Source organism: Ambystoma mexicanum, chromosome 9 (genome assembly GCF_040938575.1).
Source record: "Ambystoma mexicanum isolate Mex_15411 chromosome 9, UKY_AmexF1_1, whole genome shotgun sequence".
In the NCBI taxonomy this organism is placed as follows: Eukaryota; Metazoa; Chordata; class Amphibia; order Caudata; family Ambystomatidae; genus Ambystoma; species Ambystoma mexicanum.
In genome coordinates this window covers 890330005-890352983 of record NC_090931.1, presented here as the reverse complement: position 1 = coordinate 890352983, position 22979 = coordinate 890330005, and the positions used below count along the sequence as shown (strand labels likewise).

Here is a 22979-nt window from a genome sequence, read left to right as displayed (position 1 = left end):
CATGCCCCCCCCCATGTATAATATGCAAGAAAACCAACATGGAAGTCCTAAGGCCCATGGACGCCATTGTGCTAGAGTGTTTTTACGCAATTGCCTAGTTTTGTTTGTATGTTTGTTTTATGTTACATCTATACTGTGGTGTCATAATGTGCTATTGATTGCCGTCATGTGATAAGTGAATACCAATAAACAGATTTTCAAATCAAATAACTAACATATCAACACCCTAGCCAACGCATCCTAGTATCTCAGGCACATGAACCTCCCTTCAGTTCTGAATGGCCCAACACAACAGTAAAGCAACCTGGCCTGGTTGTGAGTTTTCAAAGACAAGGGAAGGACATGTCTATGCCAATCGAGGACAAGCATAACGTTTTGTCCTGGGAGGAACATGCTCATGCCTTGAAGGTAGAGGCCATGGCAACCCCCTCCAGGGAGAGGCATCTGTTTTCTTTCCAGATAAGAGTGCCATGTATTTGCTATTCAGATAAAGACTGCAAACAGCCTGTGCTTTTTAGATATAACTTTGGTAGACTGCTGAGCACTTTAGACAGTACAAAGGATACAGCAGTACTTTCCAGGCAGCAGTGGGATATGTCTGCATCTTACAGGCACAGGGAGACATACAGCGAACTATGGGTCGAGTAATGGCATACCTGTGCTACCAAGGCTCAGGGAGGGAAGTGCATGCCTGAAGACCTAGGTTGGTGCTTCCTAACATCCAGGGAGGAATGTGTATTTACATTCCAGAAATCGAGAGGACCTGCCCTGCCGAGCAAGCAAAGGCATGGCACAAACTGTACTGACATAGTACAGCAATGGGCAAAGAGGCACTCACCAAACAAAGTGTTGCTTTTCAGAAAGAAAGGTGATGGCTGTGCTTGTCTAGCTTTTCTAGCCTGAAAGGGACACACATCTGTACTGTAAACTAATCTTCACATGTTAAAATGTCTGTTGTTGCTAAATATGCTTTACATAATAAGAAGCACACTACTGTTACAAGTAAGATACCTTTAGATATCAGCAGGCAGGACAATGGTGGTTTTAAACATTGAAAAATTCTTGTGACCAGTCAACTGAAGCATTTTCAAAATTAGGACTACTTCTAGAAGCAATATCATTCTCACCTGCATCGCTGCCAGAGTCACCTGTAAGAGAAGAAACCTTTTAGTAATAAAGCCTCACAAATTCTTTAATTTAATCAAAAAGTAGATTCAAACGGTATAGACCATCTAAATTTAATTTACAAATGTTAAATGTAGCTGAGGGTATACATTTTCTCCAGGGTATTAATTTGAAGCAGTCTCTAAAAGAAAATCGTGGGAAACCACATGACCATGGGGTCACGGACAAACTGGGGTGAAATAAACCAAACATGGTTACAGGTTTGGTCTATACAGGAACATTTAATCATTGTTATTTTGTTATGATGCAAATCACCCAAGGGATTAGAGCTTTTTATAAACCAACAAGAAGTGAAACAGTTAAGGAAGGCAGATTTTCACTTAAATCATGATTATCCTATTGTAATTAGTGTTCCAGGAGACAAAGGTCTGCCCCTTACTTCTTTACCAAGTCCCGCACCACATTTAGAGAGTAAAGTTTGGCTTGGAAGCAGCTACGCACTGTGATATATATGATACAAACACTCAGGTGGGTGCTGGGAGCCTGCAATAAATTAGGTTCAGGAGCGTGCACTACTGTTCAGTCACCCCTGGAATGCGCAAGTCACCTTTGAGACAGTGACCTGTATATTTCTAAAATGAGCGCAAATAAAAAAAGCACATCCTCTGCGCTTGTTTCAGTTGCACTCCGTTTTGGGAATCTGCCCCTGTTTGCACATTCACTATAGCACAACTCCTGTAGAATTTCCACCCTTCTATGTGAAATATATTGATCATGTGAAATCCTGAAAGTTGAATGCCACGATTTGTCTGAAGATAGCTCAGTGTGGTACACTCTCATTACAGAGATTTGCGTTCATATGCCAGATACCACTTTCCCAAATTACAGCAATGTAGCCTCAAGCCTTTTCAATATCCGAGGTTGATAAACTTCCATGTATATATACACTTTTGTGATAATAACACATGCTGCGATACTAAACAAAAGGCCTCATTACGAGTTTGGCAGTGTGGCTAAAAACTGTGGTAATGCAGTGGTAACAGGGTTACCACAACATTACTGCCATATTACCACACTGACGAATTACGGGTTCAGAGGTAAGGCAGAGGAAAAACCTAAAGCAAAATGCTGGAGGTACTTCCTCCACTTTGCAGCAAAAAACCTGGCAAATTGACTGAATTACCGCCATCAGTAATTCCACTGAAATCCCTGTGGACCCCAATAAATGGGGACTAACACTGCCTACCACCATTTGTAATCTGGCAATAATTCTGCCGGACCAAATGGTGATAACGGTAAATCAATTTGGGCGTACCTCGGTGGATTTACTGCAGAGATATCACCAAACTTGTAATGAGACCCAATGTACCTTATTTGACAGATCTAGCTATAAAAAGTAACATAGCGTTATTATGATGCAGGTCTAGAGCGTGATTCCTCCAAAAGGGGGTTGTAAAAACTAGGAGCCACCCCAATAAAGAGCATAAAGGGTTAATCAGGAAAGCGATTTGTAGTCAAATTCAACAGTGTGGAACCAAAGTGTTGAGGCTAACATCCTGGCTATGCCAGCGGACAATACAGTGATCCTGCACAAAGCATCTTATCCCACTGTATAGTATCTGCTGCTTTCCGTGAGAAGGCTTGCCTTCTAACATACTGGTTCCATAGTTTAGCATGTTGCCTATCTTTCTTTTTAGGTTTGCCAATTGAGTGAAGGGGTCATATACAGAAGATAGCTGACCAAATGACACTAGCCTCTTGTGAGAATATTTTCACATGTGTAAATTTTGAACAAGAAATGGGTTGTTTGGTAGGTCAGTGATAGGTCGCGGACAACTGGACATGGTTCAACTTATTCAGCTTTATTAAAAATATAAGAAACCCTCACCTAGCCCTATTGCTATGGTGGAAGTTCCCTATTCTAAAAAATAACAAAAAAGGTGACAGTCAGGAGAATGTCATACACATCTCAAACTGTCCTCTGTCCGAAGCAATGCTATCGTTCTAACTGATCCTAGCACTAATAAAGGAAAACTAAACTAAGCCCCGAGAAGTGCGCTTACCCCATTCCTTGGCTTATGTTGGCTGGTGTTTGATCCCCTCCCAACAATGTCTCTGGAAATGTTCTTCTTGAATTCCCAGTCTTCTTGTACAGTTAAAACAAGTTCCTTGGATTTCAACAAAAACACAAAGGGATCCCATCCTCCAGATGCTGGTTAACGATAACATCCCTTAAATGTACAAACTGGATTTGTAAGTTTCTGTTGTTCAACTACTGTCTCTCGATCGCCCTCCAGGATTGTTCGGCTTCAGACAGATAACTACAGCCTGCAGTCTCTCCTTCAGGTAAGTGGTTGCGATTCTAAAACTCTGTGGGTGACTTTGGTTCGCAACCTGGACTGGGATCTTCCTCTCGGTCAGGACTCCCCCCTCCACCAACTTTAGGAATCCTTCCTTCAACTACACCGCTGTGGGGTGCTTCGGTTTTTTTTCTCGCTTCTGGTAACCCCTCCTATGGTACTATCTTTCAGGTCACCCCCTTTGGGTGGTTTGCTTACTTTTTTTTTTTAAACTGTTTTTATTATTGGCATTTCAAACAAAAATCAAACACATTACAACTTCAGTGGGGCAAATGCACCCAAACTCTACAAACCCCACACCCCCATTGTCCCACATCAAGACAGGATCTCCCCCTGTCAAGACAGCATAACACAATAAAAAAGAAAGGGCATCAACAACCAACTGAGGCCATCTATGTTCTTGGAGCGGAAACCACTGCTAGAGGGTATCTGACCAGTTACAGTATCAATTATTACAGGTGGGTAAGCATTCATATCCGGTAGCATATATAGGTGCTCCATGTAATGCCTCATAGAGATGTGATTCAGTAAGTACCACACGTCATGTAATCAATTCATCACCCGATCATCATAACTAACAATAGATCAATTCTGGGGCACACTCTGTAGGGGGGGGGGGGCATGGAGGATTCTCTGCTCTTGTCAGCAAATATGATCTGAAAGGGGCCGAGAAATCAAGTGGTCTTCTGTTGGAGGGGAGGGTCAGTGTGTATTCTGTTTCCCTCCTCTCGCACACTGACATGCAGTTTAGCCATTTGCGGTAGCTAAGGGCCCTACCCCCCACACCATGTTTTAGCAATTAGTGATCTGGCCACAATAAACGCCATTCCCACGAGAAGTTTCTCTGCGCGAGACCCCTCCTCTACTAGCGCCAACAGCCACAATTCGGGGGAGTAATGTACATGGATATTCAACATTTGGAAGAGGGTCTCCTCAACTTTATTCCAGAGAGCATGCACTCAGGGGCAAGACCATGCCATGTGATTGATAGAAGTCTGACGGATTCTCATCTCATCTGTTTCAACTAGGGGACCTTTCCGGGTAAAAACTATGCAGGCGGGCTGGGGAATAATACATCTGGTGTAAGAATGTAAAATGTATCAGATGAAACAGATTATTCATCTATATCGATCGAGTTTGTGTACATACAATTTTCCACCGTTCCGTGGTCAGTGTCTTACCTAGGGTGGATTCCAACTTGCTCATGTAATTGCCAGCTTGGAGGCTTCACTGTGACTGGATAATTTTATATAAAGAGGAGACCAGCTTGCTTGTGGTTGGGGGGAGGTAACAAAGCATTATGAGAGAGGTTGTCGGCGCATTTGGAAAGTCGGGCCATTTTAATCGAAGTACCTCACTGAGCCGAAAGTACAGAATCGGCGGTACCAAATCGGGACATTATTGAAGATATATTAAAATGTTGGTAGGATCACAATCTTAGCAAGCAATATCCTGGCTACCTGAGAAATGGGCAAGAGCACCCAAGCGTCCACCCTGTGATCCATCATCTACAGCACAACTGTGTGATAGTCCCTGTACAACGCCACAGGGGATGAGGACACCCGTACACCCTGGTACCGAATACCGTGTGAGCACCATCCAAAGTCCTCACCAATGTCATGCCGCTCGACTCAGGGCATCAATGGGAGGACCTCCGATTTATTCCAGTTGATCCGTAAGCCAGAGAGATCTCCAAAATCGGAGATCTCGTCCACCATGGGTTGTACATTCTTTTTTGGGATTTTAATATATAGCAACATGTCATCCGCATACAGAGAAATTATGGAATTGTGAGAGTGAATCGTCACACATCTATGGGCGTGGTATTCATGCAGTGCACATGCCAGGGGTTCAGCAACAAGAACAAACAGTATGGGGAGAAGGGGCAGCCCTGTTGAGTGCCTCATGACAGATATATAACCTCTGATTGCAAATGGTTGGTGTACACTATGGCTTTGGGGGCGGTGTATAGGAGACAAATCCACTGAAGGTAGGAGGCGCCTATACCTGTCTGACGAAGGACTTCGATTAGGAACGAGTATTCCACCGAATTAAAGGCCTTCTCGGCATCCAATGCGGCCACTACAATCGGGATCTCTGGGTTCACGTTGTGCATTATCATGAACAGTCTGCGTAGATTATTTTGGGTAGAGCGCCCCGGAATAAAGCTGAACTGATAAGTGAGGACCAAACTGGGTATATATGGGAGAAACCTATCTGCCAGGATTTTAGCTAGGATCTTGTTATCAGTGTTAATTAAAGAGAGGTGCCTATATGAGGAACATTTACAAGGGTCTTTTACCGGGTTTCAACAGTATCGTCACTAGGGCAGTTCTGGTGGAATCCAGAAGTGTTCCGGAGGTCTTAGCCGCCTCATACATATCTCGTAGATGGGGAATTAGGAGATCTGGGTACGCTTTGTATAGCTTGGCCATTATCCCATCGGTGCCCGGGGCCCTACCAATGGGAAGGGAAAGGATTACTCTGCGTGACTTCTCATGGAAGGGGTTGGGGGTCATTCAGAGATGCACCCTGGGTCGGGTGCAGCCACCACAGGGCTATTCTGTCTACATTTTGTTTTATCGAATCGTGGCTTGCAGTTGTCTGGGTGGTGTATAGCCAGGCATATAACTTACGAAAGATCGTGTTGATCTTTTCACTGTCCCTGGTGCCCCCCCCACTCATCTTCTAACTCCACTATAGTGCCCAATTGCCCTTCTTGTTTAATGGCCCAGGCCAGTGTCCGGCTTGGGCAGTCTGCCTCTCCGTATGTATCCATCGCTATGGGGTCCCCCAAAAATCGCTCCTCCCTAGCGGTTAGAAGGCTCATTTCCTCCTGTTTTTCGCACAGTAGGGCCTCCAACCTCTTGATGTCATGTTCTAGGGTAGAGATGACCTTCGGATGCATTTCAAGACCCCACCCTGTTTAGCCATGCAGCAGCCCTGAATATAAACCTTAAAAGGTTTCCCACACAACCCTGGGGTCGGGGACCAATCCCACATTAATTTGAAAGAAAGTTTAAATGTCTTGTTGAATATCTTCCCAAAAGGCAGCGTCCTCTAGGGCGCAAACTCTAAATTTCCAACGCAGCTGACCAGCTGGTCGGTTCAGGGCTCTAAAATGTACTAATACTGGGGAGTGATCGGATAAGGTCCTTGGGAGGATCTGGGCGCTCAGGGTGACGCGGGCCAGCTTGGGGGACAGAATGACAATCAATTCTGGAGGAGCTGCCTTGTACTCCAGAGTAAAAGGTGTATTCCCTGCAAGTGGGATGTAAGAGAGGTATCAAAGCCAGGTATCAATGAGATCATGATACTCTGCTATGGCTGCCGACTTAAGGGCCGCCTGCGAGAGGGCAGGCTGGGTGCAGGAGGATCTATCAGATATAACAAAAAGGCCATATTAAAGTCACCAGCCCATACTACCTCATAATTCGGGAAGGTGCGCAGGTGGTCAGCACAGTGCTGGAAGAAGTCTGGACAATCAATGTTCGGGCATACATGTTGACAAAAAGAACCCGCCATCCCGCTATTTCCCCTGCCACCAAGAGGTACCGTCCATCATCCCCAATCTGATCATGGAGCCTGCACTCCAAGGAAAGATGAATATATGTCGGCACTCCCCCCTCCCCCTGGGAGTGTGTGGCAAAGGAGGAGAAATACCTATGGACCCCTGGGCCTCCATGGTTGGGGAGCCTACCGCCCTTGTCCAGGTGTGTTTCCTGCAGGCAAAGAACATTCACCTTATGATTCCTGACAATTCAAAATTAGGCATGCCTTTTTACCATTTGTTAACCCCTGTATGTTCCAAGTTAACAGTGTGAAACCACCATCCTGATCACCGCCCTCCCCAGCGCACCCATTGTGTAGTGCAGAAGTAATTTCTAGGAGAAGTATTTGTGGTATCCTTGGTGACCATGTGGTAACCTGTGTGGGACCAAGAGGCCCCTTTTCAGGGCCTTGGTGTGTGAATTCTGAGCCCATTGTGTCTTGACGTAACCGAGAACCAAGAGCCTGAACAATATTTTGGGTAACATTAACCCCAACAAACCCAAGTGTCCCCTCGTCCCTCCCCAACCCCCCACTGATGCCAGAAACCATAAATACTGGCCACATAACACCTCCCCCCTCCCTTTAATTCACTAAACAGTGACACCAATGGTGTCTTGGGAGCCACTGCGCACAGGGGGCCGTCAGCGGCTCAGATATTTCCATGTCCATGTGTGGAAGGGAACAAGTTACTTACCTGTAACTGTTGTTCTCCAGCATGGGTCTGGCATGGATTTACATGCTCATGAATATTCCCCGTCGTCAGGCCGGGAATCCTCTGTATAGAAAAAAATCAGTATCAGTTTCGTTTCTGATCTGTCTTTCTTAGTAGTAACCAATCACTGGTCTCTGGGTCATACTGCCCCCAGCCAATGACTGCCCTCTCCCTAAGCCCCGCCTCTGGCAGCCATCCTCAGATTTGGTAGCATGTAAAGTGGAAGTATGACCAAGTGAAGAGCCACAGAGGAGTAGGCGGGAGGGTTCGCATGTGAATCCATGCCAGACCCATGCTGGAGAACAACAGTTACAGGTAAGTAACTTGTTCCTTCTCCAGCATGGGGTCTGGCATGGATTCACATGCTCATGAATAAGAGAATACATAGCAGTACACACATGCACAACCACAGGAGGTGGCAAGGCTCAACATTAAGCAATACAACAACTCAACATTAAGCATCTCTTACCTCCTCACCAGGCTCACCTTAGGCAAACAGGTTGCGCAGCACTGCTTGGCCGTCCCTGGAGTCCCGATCGACGCAGTAGAATCTTGTGAAGGTGTGCGTCGACCTCCACGTCGCGGCCTTGCAGATGTCTAGCAGGGGCACACCAGACAGGAACGCCGTGGTAGCAGCGCTCGCTCTGGTCGAGTGGGCTCTCGGACGGCCGGGCAGCGGTCGGTTTGCCAACCAGTGACGGTGCATGATGCAGCCGGAGAGCCATCTGGAAATGGAAGTCTTTGAGAGAGCCTTCTCTTGATTCACAGTCCCAAAGTTCACAAACAGCTGTGACGTCTTCCGAAAACTCTTCGTGCGGTCCACGTAGAACTTCAGTGCTCTAGCTACATCCAGCGAGTGCAAAGTCCTCTCGGCCGGTGACGAAGGCGACGGGAAGAAAACTGGCAACACCAAGGGCTTGTTGAGGTGGAAGTCCGACGGCACCTTGGGCATAAAGGAGGGGTGCGTCCTCAGCACCACCCTAGTGTCATGAAAAGTCAAGTATGGAGGCTTGCAAGATAGGGTCTGGATCTCTCCCACTCGTAGTGCGGAGGTGATGGCCAAGAGGAAAACTGTCTTCTATGACAGGAACTTCAGAGGAGCCGAATGCATAGGTTTGAATGGGGCCCCCATGAGCCTGGTCAGCACCACATTAAGCTCCCACGCCGGGGCAGGAGCCTTCACCGGCGGCAATGATCTGAATAGTCCCTTCATGAATTCTTTCACCAGACTATGAGACCACAAGGACGCCCGTCCCGTAGTCCTGGTATATCGGGAGATTGCCGCCAGATGTATTTTGATGGTGGCGTGAGCCAGTCCAGCTTTGGCCAGCGACAGTAGGTACGGCAGTACTTGAGGGGCCGTAATCCGCAGAGGGTTAATCTTCTGTGCACGGCACCAGACAGAGAACCTCTTCCATTTATGTCCGTAGCACTTGAGAGTTGAGGACGCCCTGGCCTTTGCAAGAACCTCTCTGCAGTCGGCCGGGATGTCGTACCCTCCAAACTCTAGTGCTGCAGGAGCCAGGCCTGCAAGTTCAGCGATTCCAGGCTGTGGTGAAGAATGGCGCCCCCTTCTCGGGAGAGAGGGTCTGCGTCCGTCGGCAGCTTGACTGGTGTGGACGTTGACAAATCCAGAAGGTCTGGGAACCAGATCTGTCTCGGCCACGCTGGTGTGACGAGGATCATCTTGCACCGGGACCTCTTGAGCTGGTTGATGAGCCGGAGCAGAAATGGCAGCGGAGGGAATGCATAAAGAAATAGGCCGTCCCAGGGTAACGAGAAAGCATCGCCCATGCTCCTCGGCTGGGGGAACTTGCTGGCGAACCTCCAGCACTTGGAATTCGTCACCGTCGCAAAGAGATCGATTTGGGGTTCGCCCCATCGTCGGAAGAGTCGATCCACTTGATCCTGGCGTAGCTCCCACTCGTGTCACGAGCGCAGCTCCCTGCTGAGTGAGTCGGCAATCGTGTTCCTTATCCATGCCAGATGAAGTGGCACCAGAAACATCCGTTGGGCGACGGCCCAATGCCACAGATCCTGGGCTTCCTTGGATAGGGCCGGGGACCTGGTCCCGCCCTGCTTGCGGATGTAGAACATCGTGGTGGTGTTGTCGGTGAAGATCCTCACCACCTTGCCCTTGAGGGATGGAAGAAAAGACCTGAGGGCCCAGAACACTGCGCGGAGCTCCAAAATGTTGATGTGGAGTGACTTCTCCTCCGGGAGCCAAAGGCCTCTCGCGTGAAGATCTCCGGAGTGCGCTCCCCAACCTTCCAGGGAGGTGTCCGTCGTCACCGTCACCTGGTGAGCTGGGATCTGAAAGTCTGTGCCCGCTGCCAGATGGGAGCGGGTACCCCACCACCGGATCGCCTGACGGAACGTCTCGTTGAGAGGGATCCTGTCCTCGAAGCTGCCCGTCGACTGGACCCAGCGGGCGTCGAGGAACTCTTGTAAGGGGCGCATCCAAAGCCTGCAAAGGCGCACCAGATAAATGCAGGAGGACAGCATCCCGAGGAGAGACTTGATAGATCTTACCCTGGCCATGTCCGTGGCCAGCAGACGCTGCACCTTGCCCAGAATGGTCCTGGTCCTTTCCTCCGACGGTGAGGCCAGCGGCACCACTGTGTCGAGCTTGGCTCCCAGAAACAGGGCGACTTGCGACGGAACCAGGTGGGATTTTGGAAAGTTGATGGAGAATCCCAGGTCCGTGAGCAGCTGGACGGTCTTTGCAGTGTGCTCCACGGTGAGTTCCCTCGTCCTTGAGCCAGTCGTCCAGGTAGGGGTAGACGTGGATCCCCTGTAGGCGCAGCCGCGCCGCCACCGGTGCAAGGCATTTGGTGAACACCCTGGGTGCCGACTTCAATCCAAACGGGAGGGCCTTGAACTGGTAATGCCACCCTTGGACCACGAACCTGAGGAACTTTCGGTGTCTTTTTAGAATGGGGATGTGGAAGTACACATCCTCCAAGTCCAACGATGACAGGAAATTGCCCTCCTCCAGCTGTCCCAGCACGTGCTGGAGGGTGACCATGCGGAACTTCTGCGCCTTGATGTACTTGTTCAGTCGTCGTAGGTCCAGGATGGGGCGCCATCCTCCTGTCTTCTTTTTTACGAGGAAGTACCTTGAGTAAACTCAAGAGCCCCGAAGCCTCTTTGGGACGAGCTCGATGGCACACTTCTTGAGCATCGCCCTTACTTCGAACAGTAGTTGAGGGATGTGATTTTCCTTCCTGGCCACGGGTGGAAGGCGAGGGCACTTCTTCTGAAACTCGAGGGCATGCCCTTGGGCCAGGGCGTCCAGCACCCAGCGGTCGGTGGAGATGGACTCCCACACGCTGACGAACCTCGCCAGCCGGCTTCCCACTGGGGTGCTTCGGCGGTCGGTTCAATCCTGTTTGGAGGCCGCCTTGCCTCCTTGACCTCCCTGTCGATGACGATGGGCACCACCTGACTTTCCGCGTCCCCTGTAGGCTTCCTGCGACGAAGATCTTGCCGCTTGGCGGTAAGTGGAGGAGCCACTGCCGGATCCCTTGGAGGCACCTTGTCTGCCTCCGGAGCTCCGAAAGGACGGCCGTCGTTGTTGGAGCACTCCCAGTGCCCGGGCAGTCTCTGTGTCTGTCTTGATGGCCTGAAGGGACTCATCAACCGCCTTCCCAAACAGGTTGGTCCCGTCGAAGGGCATGTCCAAAACCTTGGTTTGTATGTCCTAGCGGCAATCTGTGGCCTTGAGCCATCCTCGTCGTCTCAAGTAAACACCGTTGCTCAACTGACGGAAACCGGTGTCGGCGATGTCCGTTGCCACCGTGATGGCGTGGTCCGAAGCAATCTCCCCCTCCTGTAGGATTTCAAGGGCCTCAGCCCTTTTGGCGCTCCAGAAGGAAGTCTAACAGAGGGGCGATCTTGAACCACAACCCCCTGTCGTAGCGGGCTACGATAGCCAGGGCGTTGGCCGCCTTGATAGTCGTCGCTGCGGATGAGATGTTCCGTCATGCCATCGTGTCCAACTTCCTGCCCTCGCCGTCCGGCGGGGAAGTTGATGTCAAGGCCGATGCCCCCCAGCTTTCTTCTTTGCCGCCGCCGAGACGACCGAATCCGGGGTAGGTTGTGCCCGAAGGCACAAGGGGGCAGCGTCGGGGACCCGGTACTTCTTCTCGTACCGGTCCCTCTTTGCTTTGCCGGCACCGTGGCAGGGTTCTTAAGGAGGGCGAGCCCCTCATCCCAGATGTCATCAAGAAGCGGTATGGCGAGGACCGTCTTCCTTTTAGCCTCGCGCCGTTGGTAAAGGAACCCTTCTTTCTTCTTTTCTTCTGGGCAGAGCTGGAAAAGCTCGAATGCCCTGGAAATCATGGCATGAAAGGATCCAATCTCGTTGGGCGGGGACGCCCGAGCAGGGGGCGACGGGGGACACGTCCCGTCGTCTCCTCCGTCGTCATCTGCAGGTACCTCCGTCGGGGAAAAGGGCAACCTTGTCCTTATCTCCGAGCATAAGGACTGAATCGCTGACAAAATGGCCGCCGAAGTGTCCTGCGGCACCGGAAACGACGGGCGCGAGGGCTCTTGAGGAGCCTTGTTGGCGACACCGTCGCTCTCGTCACCGCCCTCGTCGGGATCCCTCCTGATGGGCTGGGCCTCTTCCTCGACTTCGATGAGCTCTTCTTCAGAGGTCATGTCCGTATCCACGATGGCCACCAGCCCCTCCCCCACCTTTTCCAACGAGGACTTCGTGGGGGTCTTCTCAATGGGCCTGAAAGACGACTCCCTCCGCGGTGGCAGGGAGAATCTGGGTCCTGAGGGCACCTCCACTGGTGTAGCCTCCACAGGCTGAACCAGGGCCGCGGCTACATCCTCAATCGAGGTCTTAGCAGGGTGAATTAAGGCCATCGCCACCTTCTGGACGCCTGGGGCCTCGCTCGCCCTCTGCCGGAATCTTCGAGATCGACCGGGGCCTCTCCAGAAGCTTCGCCGGGTTCTCGGACTTCCTCTTACCCGAGCCAGAGCGTTGGCTCGTGGTTGATGGCGCCGGGGAGGGTGCGCCCTGTCTGGCAGCTAAGGAGCCTGACCGTTTGGCGCTCCCGGTGCCCGGGGACTCGCGGTGCTTAGCCTTTTGTTGGGCCCCCGTCGCCGGGACGCCCTCACAGGACTTAGAATACCGCTCGGACCTCTTTCTTCTTCTCGCCTGACGGGCTCTTCCCTTCCAGCCAGTTGGCTAGACGGAGGTGGCGATCCTTCATGGTCCGCTCCGACATGTTCCCACAAAACGCACAGTCCTTCTCCGTGTGCGTCTTGTCCTCATGGAGACAGTAGAGGCATAACGAATGCTCGTCCTCCTTGAAAACATTCTGAAGCTGGCATCCAGGGCAGGTCCTGAACAGCTTCCCGGGCGTCGAGCTTCCTTTCTCCTGGGCCATGTCTGGGGTAGGCCTCGGAACTTCTGGAATCCTCCAAAAGCGGAACTCAATGAAAACTTCACCCTTGAGGGGCGTAGAAAACTCCGAAACGGATCCCCGTTGATCTGATGTAGAAACGGTGGAGCTTGAGGCTCTATTTAACCGAAAAATGAGATAAATCTCCTGAAAAAGCGCGAAAACGCAGCAAAAGCTCAAGAGCTACAGCACGAGGACTCCCAACACTTGAACGTGCGGTAAAAATCTGAGGATGGCTGCCAGAGGTGGGGCTTAGGGAGAGGGTAGTCATTGGCTGGGGGCAGTATTACCCAGAGACCAGTGATTGGTTACTACTAAGAAAGACAGAACAGAAACGAAACTGATACTGATTTTTTTCTATAACGAGGATTCCCGGCCTGACGACGGGGAATATTCATGAGCATGTGAAACCATGCCAGACCCCATGCTGGAGAAGCAGACTAACCATATGTATTGCTTGGAGTCCACATGAATGATGGTGAGCTATATCTATAGGTCCTTCACGGGAGGACGGGCAGGCGCCCCAGAGGCATGAGGCCTACATCAACTGACATGGCAAGGCACACATCCACAGTGCATAGAGGCGGTCAAACGGGTGGGGGGGGGTTCACCAGGCTCCGTGATATGCATGGTGAACTGTTCCGCAGTCTCCGGTGACGTAAAGAATGAGACCATGCCCTCATGTGACACCCTGAGCTTGGCCGCGTATGTTTTTGACTGTCTGAAATGTTATCCTCCAATGCTGGACCTGAGGGCTGAAGTCAGGGAACAGGCGTATGGTCGCATACTCCCATCTCAGGGGTTGTTCCTCTCTGACAGCATGTAGCAGAATATCTCGATCTTGGTAACTGAAGATCTGGGCAATGATGGCCCTCTCAGATGCCCCGGGGGGAGGTTTAGACATCAGGGATCTATGTGCTCGTCCCACCATAAACATGTTTGTGACCAGGGGGTTCTCCAGGACTTCCAAGAGCAGTTTCTCCACAAATGACTCCATATTGTCTATAGGGGTGGACCCCGGGACCCCCGTTATCAGAATATGATTTCTTCTGGACCTCCCCTCGAGATCGTCATTCTTTGCCACCACCTTTTTGATTGTTTGCTGAAGGATAGCGACTTGGCACTGTAGTAATGCAACCTTATCATCCCTCTCGCCTATTCTGTGTTCCGCCTCAGTCATGTGGCTGCAGAGCTTATCAATTTGTACTGCGGACATGTCCACCTTACATGTTAGAGTGTCTATTTTTGCACCCAGATTGTCGGTAATAGACTTGAGAGCCAGAAGTGTCTGGTTTAAGACGGAGTCTAGCTGAGTTGGTTCCTGCATCAACCCATGTGGGGTAGGATTGTGGTCGGATTTTGCAAACTGGTCCATCTTGGCTTGCTTTTTTGGGATGCCCATGGCCGGGGGGTGAGGAGAAGGGGGGGTCACAGGAAATAGAGCTCTTGTAGCCTGCCCCGCTGGAGAATCCGCCAATATGGGTTCAGTGCTAGTTATTTGGATGCCCAGTAGGGGGGCACAGGGTGCCGGGTGGGAGGTCCTGCAGCGAGTGGACAGTGCTGTGTCTTTACCAGTGGGTGTCGACAGGCAGGACACCTTGCCTCCAGCATCAGGTGAAGCACCTCAGTGGTCAGTATGGTGCAGCAAGGGCTCAGTGCCCATTTATAGACTGCCAGTGTCAGCGTGAGGGGCCCCGTTAAAACTCCCCAGGGGGGGCACCAGTATGACAAGCCTGATTGGGCCAAATCAAGACCTGCCCACCTGATCCGGGGAGTCAAAGCAGCTGGAACACAGCAAGACCTTGCGCAAGAAGGGACCTTGGTGATCTAGCGGTAGGAGAGCAGGGAGAACAAGATCAGACCAAATTGCCAGAATGTACCATGGGATTGAAGGAGTCAACAAGACACACAGATAATATCAGCCCAGGAGCAAGGGCCCTTGAATATCCAGTAATTCAGAGAGGAGCTGTAACAGGATAAGCTGCATATAAATATCTGTGGGGAGCTAGAAAATCTGAGAGCAGTAACACCAGAAGCAGTCCTGGAGATTTGGGAAATCAGGGAGCCCCCCCGCAAAAAAAGAAAATAAGCTGCAAGGAAGGCACTCTGGAGATCAGGGGAGCCAGTGAGCCAGAATGGGAGCAGTACGCCCAGCCCAGAGGTCCCCGGGGCACGAGAAGTGACAGAGCAGCAGAATCGGAAGCAGCGGGGGCCAGTCACGGCCCTTTCGGCTGAGTTCCTTACACAGGATACATGCTGGTGCAGATGGAGAGCGGAGGAGGATGGGGGGGGGAGTAGGGCTGACATGGCCAAGATGAGATTGCAGGCGTTAGGGAGATGTGCTGCTCCCCCCGTACTCACAGTTAGAGGTTTCTCGAGCTTCTCCAGGATCGAAAGAGGCCCGCAGCCGGCACACTCAGGCGAGGGCGGGGCTACAACGCACCCGATCCCGGGTCGATAAAGCTGGCGCGGCCGCGCAGGCGGAGCACCCAGGCCCTCAGATGTTCCCTGGGGTAGCAGACACGCCCCCCGCCATCGTCTGGCCCCGTCTGCAGGAGTCCAGGCTTTCACGTGGTCGCAGAGTCAGGGCGGGCGCCCACTGCCATGGAGGATCAACATAGTGCTGTGTGGTTTGATGGGCCGGTATGCCGTGCATAGTGCCCCCGGCTTATGATTAGAACCAGTGGGTGTCAACACCCTCTGCCACAGATTTTGCCGAGTCTGGGGCAGAAAAGTCCCACCAGCAGGATTCTCACAAAGGATGTCACTGCCTTCCACAGAGCCCTCTCAGGCAACACCCATTCTTCAGCTGCGCAACAGCCCCCACCCCCTGGGTCCTCTGCCTATGGCTCTACAAGGTGCCCTTCGGTGTCCTCTTTGAGAGCATGGTCGTCTTCCCCTTTAACTGGAGGGAGTACAAGCAAAAAGGATGTCCTCTCCACCCTTGTCCTGAAGGTTTTACAGGCTGTTTTATTGAAGCACCCAGAAATGTAGCTGCTGCTCTTGAAGCCTGCTGCTTCTCTAGACTGCCGTCAGCTTTTTTCACCGAACAATTGAGTCCCATCAAAGGGCATGTCCAGAAAATGTGCCTGGACATCTGGCATAAAACCTGATCTCCTAAACCAATTCCTAGCGTCCTAGTACTATACAGGTAGCCATTGCCCTGCTTACAGAATCAACTCTGTCTAGGCTTTACTCTAACGATTGCCTCATAGCATCCTTACCATACTGAATTAAATTTAAAAATCCATCCCTCTCTTCACCCTCTGATATATGATGTGCTGTTAGGACAGCCACTCCCCTAAAGCCATGTGTATATTTTGCCAGAGCACTGGTGGCATTAGCAAATTTCAGTGCCATACTACCTGCACTTAACATTCTCTTTCCTATGGCATCAACCTTTCTATCATCCTTGTCAGCTGCGGTAGAAGGATAAACTGATTCCCTGGACGATGATGTAGTCTGAACCACCAGACTTTCTGGTGTTGAGTGTCTGTTGAGAAAGAGTGGATCACTAGAAGCTTTTCTATATTTTCTTGTCAGTAACTTGTTAGTTGATGGGATAGAATCCGGCTTCAGCCAAATCTCCATCACTAACTCTCAAAGCGGTGTGTAAGCGTAGTGCCACTTCTTTTACTAGTCTCCTGTCCAATATATCTATAAGGTCATCTTTTTGAATTACACCAGCTGGTTTAGACCATCTAAGATATTCTAAGACCTTACTGATCACCGACCTATAAGATGGGTCTGAATAGCCAACTTCCTCTGGATTTCCAAAATCCGTCTCAGGTGAAGTCTCCCAACTGCTAGTTTCTTTCAGGGTTTCAACAAGATTCCTCATCTTTGATTCATGTGAAATAAGCTCTTCTTGTACATTGGGAGTCCCAAATTCATAGCCAAATGGAGCTTGGTCAACCTCTTCCTCGAAGACAGATCCCATGGATTTAAAGAAATCCTGTCTAGGCAGACGTTTGAATGACTTTGTAGAGTCAGTCGAGGTCTTTATAAGCTTTGTAAGATCTGAATGCTTTGATGGCGCCAAGGCCGTCAACATTGAAAAAGCGAGTGGTGAATGACTCGACGGCTTTAACTTAATTACATACCTCGCCGGTTCCGGTGAATCTCTAGACTGCTTCGACAGCTTAGGAGAAAGCCTTGAAACTGGAGTTGTAGCCCCTGAAGCTTTTGCCTTTGAGGAGAAAGATGATGATGATGATGATGATGATGATGATTTCACCTTGTGCATCGAGGACTTCTTTGTTTTGTGTCAAGGAACCTCTTTTCCCAGGCTCCTAGACATGCGGGAAGTAGACACATCAGACTCCCTGCTGGTCTTTCAAGATGCAAGGAGGTGGCTAGGCAACTTTGACTCCTTTAGAGGGGCACCCGGAGGAAGCGCCCTCTTAAAAATGTCCAGCATTTTTAGCCCGGACATCTTCCCATTCAGCAGGAGTCAATGTCTTTTGGAAAGGGGACTGTAGGGAGAGGAGGAAGAAGTCAATGATGACCTGTGGTGTGGCTTCTTGCTTTTTTTGTGAGATGGCGACGACTAGCATTGTGTCCTCAATCTCAAGTGCTTCTGATGCCTAGAGCGCTTATTCTCAGGGGATACGTCCCTATAGTCGGAGGAAGATTTTCTTTTAGACGGGGTAATGGAAGGAGATTTGGGAGATGGCTTACCTGCTTCGAGCCTCCCCTTCATTTCCTGCAAGGCCTTAACCATCATGGACTGGCACGAGCCACAGTCATTGACCTTGTGAGCTAACCATAGACACACTCAGTGTGGGTCTGCGATGGACATTTTTGCCCCACAATTAGCACACAGATTAAACCCAGTCTTCGGTGTCGAGGAGATGGCGAGTAGATGAGCAATCGACTGGAAAAGTAACAAGTTACACGAAATTCCGCTAAGGCGATGTCGCCCTGAAGGCCGCTTGCATGCGGAAAAAACGGAACTGAGTTAACGGTCACCACACCTGCTTCATATACCACCGTCGTCACAGCTGAGGACAGTACGGAGGCCGTGGAGGACCAGGACTCGACACTGCATGACACTATTATGAAAAAGAAAATTTAGAATTTAGAACAAGTTTGGATATAAAAGGTCCAATGTCCAGGTTGGGAATAAAGTCGGAGGATTATACGCTGACTTCGGCAAACATGCTATAACATGGTGTTCGATGTCACTTGTGTGCATGAAGTACCCTCCACACTCAAACACAGCTTGCTGGATTGCCCTGCTCATAATTATGCAAGAGGCGCAACAGGAGGAGGGAAGGGAAAAATCATGGTAATTGTGCACGGGCAAAGACATATCTAGAGAGGTGTCCAGAATTGCCCCAAGAACAAAATCGTCTGGGCTGGGAGAAAGTAGGACTTTGTATTTTGATCAAAAGCCCCAGATTGGGTGTCGGGGTTGCACCAGACTGTCAAGGCTGTTCAGGTTATCCTCCCGAAAGGAACCCTGATCACCCAATCGTCCATGTAGGGCGAAAATGTGGATCCTTAGGCGCCAAAGATTACCTACTGCCACTGAAAGTCCTTTCGAGAACACCCTTGGGACACATTCAAACTAAATGGAAGGTCCCTGTATTGGCAGTGCTGACTGTCCAGAGTGAACCTGAGTGGAAATGGGCATCCTGAAGATCTACATATGTTAGCCAATCCTAAACCTGGAGAGCCTCCACATTTGCACCAGAGTTGTCATGTGAAATGTCCCCAGGGGGAGGAACTTGTTGAGCTCCAAGAGGTATAGAGTTGGTCTGACTGCATCCATTTTCTTCAGTACTCTAAAGTAATGACGGTAGAATTCTTGGTCTTTTTAGTTGTCTGGAACCAACTCCATTGAGCTAAACAATCTTTCTTTTGATGAGGGTGTGGTTCCTTCCTCTCTCAATGAAGCATGGATTACACCTTTGTTGAAGAAAACCAATCTTGACCCACAAGTCGTTGATAATTATCGCCCTATCACAAATGTACCCTTCATCCTTAAGTTCATGAACAAATTGGCATACCTCCAATTACAAAAGCATATCAAAGGCCACAAGATTCTTGGTTTACGCCAATCAGGTTTCAGAGCTCAGCATGGGACAGAAACCGCCATGCTGGTCCTTAATTCCACCTTGGCCGGCATGGTGGATAATGGTCAACCCGCCCTGCTGATGCTTCTGGACCTTTCTGCGGCTTTCAATTTAGTGGACCATGCTCTTTTGGTGACAAGCTTGGGGGAGGTTGCTCATTTTTCCAAACTTGCATCCCAGTGGATCTCCTCATTCCTTGGTCCTCGCACTGTCCGAGTGTCTGTAAGTGAGGAAAGTTCCAACCCCCTTCTCCAAACATGTGGTGTCCCACAGGGTTCATGCCTGTCCCCCACTGTATTCAATATCTACATTCAACCACTCTGAGACATGCTGGATGCATTGAGGGTCCAGTATACAAACTATGCCGATGATACCCCAAGTTGTTTTCCAGCTCAGTGGGAAGTATGAGCAGGACGCAGCTGCCATAAATACCATCTACAAGGCCATCCAGGCCTGGATGGCAGGCAACTCACTCGCCCTAAACTGTAAAAAGACAGAGCTCTCAATTGTAGCTTCTAGCGTTCACCTGGGAAAATTAGATCCTACCTATGCCAACTTCACCTTTGTTGATAACACCATGCCAGTACTAAAAAAGGTCAAGACGTTGGGGGTTATCTATCCATGCGGCCACACGTTTCCTTCATTCGTTCCTCATGTGGTATCATCACTAAGCAAATTAATTATATTCGGCTTTTTCTCTCCACCAATAACTGGCCCTTGCTTGCTACTGCGTTAGTCAATTCCAGACTTTACTATTGTAATAGTCTCCTAGCAGGCACCATACAATCTAATGTACAAGCCCTGCACGTTGCGCAGAACAACGCATTTTGAACCATACAGGTACTGCCCAAATGTGCTCACATTTCAGAGGGCAGGAGGGCACTTCACTGGCTGCTTATACGACATAGGATTACTCGGTGCTGGGTCAATTAGAGGCGGGGTTCAACAGCTCCCTGTGCAACCCAGTCCCAGAACAAAAATGGGTGGAACATCCATCAGAAAATTTCAAACCCTCAGGGTCTATAGAATTTATTATGACCACAGATCCACCCCCTGGCTCCTCTCCTTTGATGAACATGACATCTTGGAATGAATATCTATCTCATCTACATCTAAAGCTGCAGGCCCAAATGGCCTGACCTATCAGGTCTTAAGAAACAATCCAAAACTTTGGGCCAAGATATTAAATCATCTCTTTCGAGAAATCTTGAAGACCAGGATTTTTCCTCCCTCATGGAAGAACGCACTTGTTATTAAGCCTGGCAAACTATCGTCCAATCGCCCTCCTTGACATCGATAGCAAACTCTTTATGCAGCTACTTCTAAGAGAGCTATCACATTGGGTGGAGTCAAAGCAGATTCTATCGTGCCATCAAACAGTCTTTAGAAAAGGGCTGTCCACTAGCCTCAATGGGCTTATTCTAAATGTGCTTAGCGAAAAGACAAAAGAGAAAGAGGACACCCACCTCTTTTGGGCTTGGGTAGATCTATCCAAAGCATTCAATCATGTGGATAGATCTTTACTCTCGCGAAAACTACACAGCTGGGGGATCCCAGACTCCTTGTTAGCAATGCTAATGGATCTACACAAGAACACCACTATAGGATTGCGGCTGAACGATTAGGGACACCTGTTGGATCTAATACATGTTTTCAGAGGTCTGAGGCAAGGTTGCCTGGGAGCTCCATTATTCTTCAACCTCTTCTTATCAGACTTGGGAGATTTCCTGTTTGTCGGCGTTGGCCAGTCCAGTGTTCAATGGGAGGAGGATGCAGTGGGTGCCGACATAGTTCTGCTGGATAGATCTGCGATTGGTCTTCAGCGTCTCAAACAAACTTGGGGAGCATGCCAGCCTAAATGGGCTTTCAAGCAACCCTCTGAAATCCAAAATCCTTATATTTAAACACCCAAAAAAGAAAATAGGATTTGGAAATTGGGTTTTGGCCGGAAAAGCTATCCCCGTGTTGAAGAACCTACATATCTGGGCTATCAGATATTTGCCTTCCTCACTAACAAAGGTAATACGGCAATCATGGAGAAAGCTGCACAGATTATACCGCAAATGAAAAAAATAGAATGCAAAGTTTTGCAAATTTTCCATCCTTCCGCTGATCAAATTTTACATGGCCAAAGCAGTCCCAATCCGACTATGGCCTGGAAGCAAAACCCCTACTATGGCACACAAATTTGAACAAATTAGAGGGTCTTCTTTGGAAAAAAAACCTTAGCCCCCCCGAAGTGCACCCCATTATCGAGTCTCCGTTTTGAATTAGGCGTAGCCTCTTCGGGGTGTCGAGCAGACTGGAAACTCATTTCACCATATCACGAAGTAATCACTGCAGGGAAGGCTTCCCTCTTCTTCGATGTAAATGAGCACCTTAAAAACTCAAGAGCTCAGATACTCCTTAGCCTGGAGAAGAAACTAAGAGGAATCCTGACCTGGCTAGATTTGAACCTAGAAACCCTAGTGTCAAACCCTTTGAAAGTGAAAAGTTCACTAGAGAGCAGCGATTGGATTGACAATCGCCAGGGGGAGATCCCACAACCCTCCTAATCAACTACTAAAGGTGGAAAAAAAGCTAGGTTTTCTTCCTCCCCATCTATAAACACTTCCAGATAAAACAGCAAGAAATAACTTCTTGAGACTCAGGCTAAATATAGCCCACACTGGGGAAATTTTGGCAAAAAGAAACCAGGGGGACCAAGCAAAAAAACTCTGCGGACATTGCGAATCTCCTAGTAAACAATCCATAAGACACTTACTAATGGAGTGCGAAGGAACCTGAGAAGCTAGATTGCTGTTGCTTAGGAGATTCGTGGCCAAAGAGGAGGACCTAACATCAGAGTTTTTTTGGGACAGAATGATAGCTGGACATGAGATCATGCTAACCGCAACAATAGTGCAAGTTTTGAAAATAAGCTCTGTTCTATTGTAAAAAGAAAAAAACGTGCAATATGAAAGAGCGCTGCCCTGATATGACTGGTCCCCTTTTGTAGCCTGATTGACTCTCTTCCCTTGCCCTTTCTTGCTTGTTTTAAACAGTTTTTTCATCGCGATTATCCTGTGAAAAGTTTTTTCTTTGTAAAGGTTTTGTTTTTAAAACCAAAACAAATTAAAAAAAAAAGAAAAGAAAAGAAAATGACAAACTAATGCCGGTCCGGTTTATCTTACTGACAGAGTAAAATCTCATGTAGGCAGTAGGAAGCTTTGCTCCTTTGCCTGCCCAGCACTCATCCAGCTCAGATACAAACTTGTCCGTTTTGGAGGCTCTCCCTTCGATACCCAAGCACCATTGCAGTGGAATCTACTCCCCGGGCATACACGGATGGCTGAAAATCTGTCACTCTTTAAAAAAGAAATAAAAACGTTCTTGTTCATCTTAACCCAGGTTGAACCTAGCCTCTTGTTTTTTGTGGGTCCTGAGGCACATGGGCGTCTGGCGCATTATAAAAATTTAAATAAATAAATAAAAATTAAATAAATTGAATTAAGGCAGAGAAGATTTTGAATCTTCTGCACAAGTAATGAAGTACAGTTTCGAAACTTTGGTGTATACAATGGAAGCAGAGGTGTAATGTTTAAGACCAGACCTTCCCTGATGATGTGGAGTGTCCAGCAATCCTGTTTGATGCTCAAACAGGCTTTGTAAAAGGAGAAAAGTATTCATCCTACTGGGGATGAATGATGCCTGAGAGGGAATGGAAGAGCATGCACCCCCACTTTGGAGT

At 49.1% G+C, this 22979-nt stretch overlaps 1 protein-coding gene across 4 annotated transcripts in view; it reads right to left on the bottom strand.

Annotated features, from left to right (window-relative positions):
• Positions 1 to 22979, bottom strand: part of TRAF3IP1 (TRAF3 interacting protein 1) — a 1297461-nt gene that overhangs the window by 477436 nt on the left and 797046 nt on the right. For all 4 annotated transcript variants that reach the window (XM_069616014.1, XM_069616012.1, XM_069616015.1 and 1 more), the window contains one exon: positions 1128 to 1148. In XM_069616014.1, coding sequence (XP_069472115.1) covers positions 1128 to 1148 — 21 coding nt within the window. The remainder of the gene's footprint in view (positions 1 to 1127; positions 1149 to 22979) is intronic.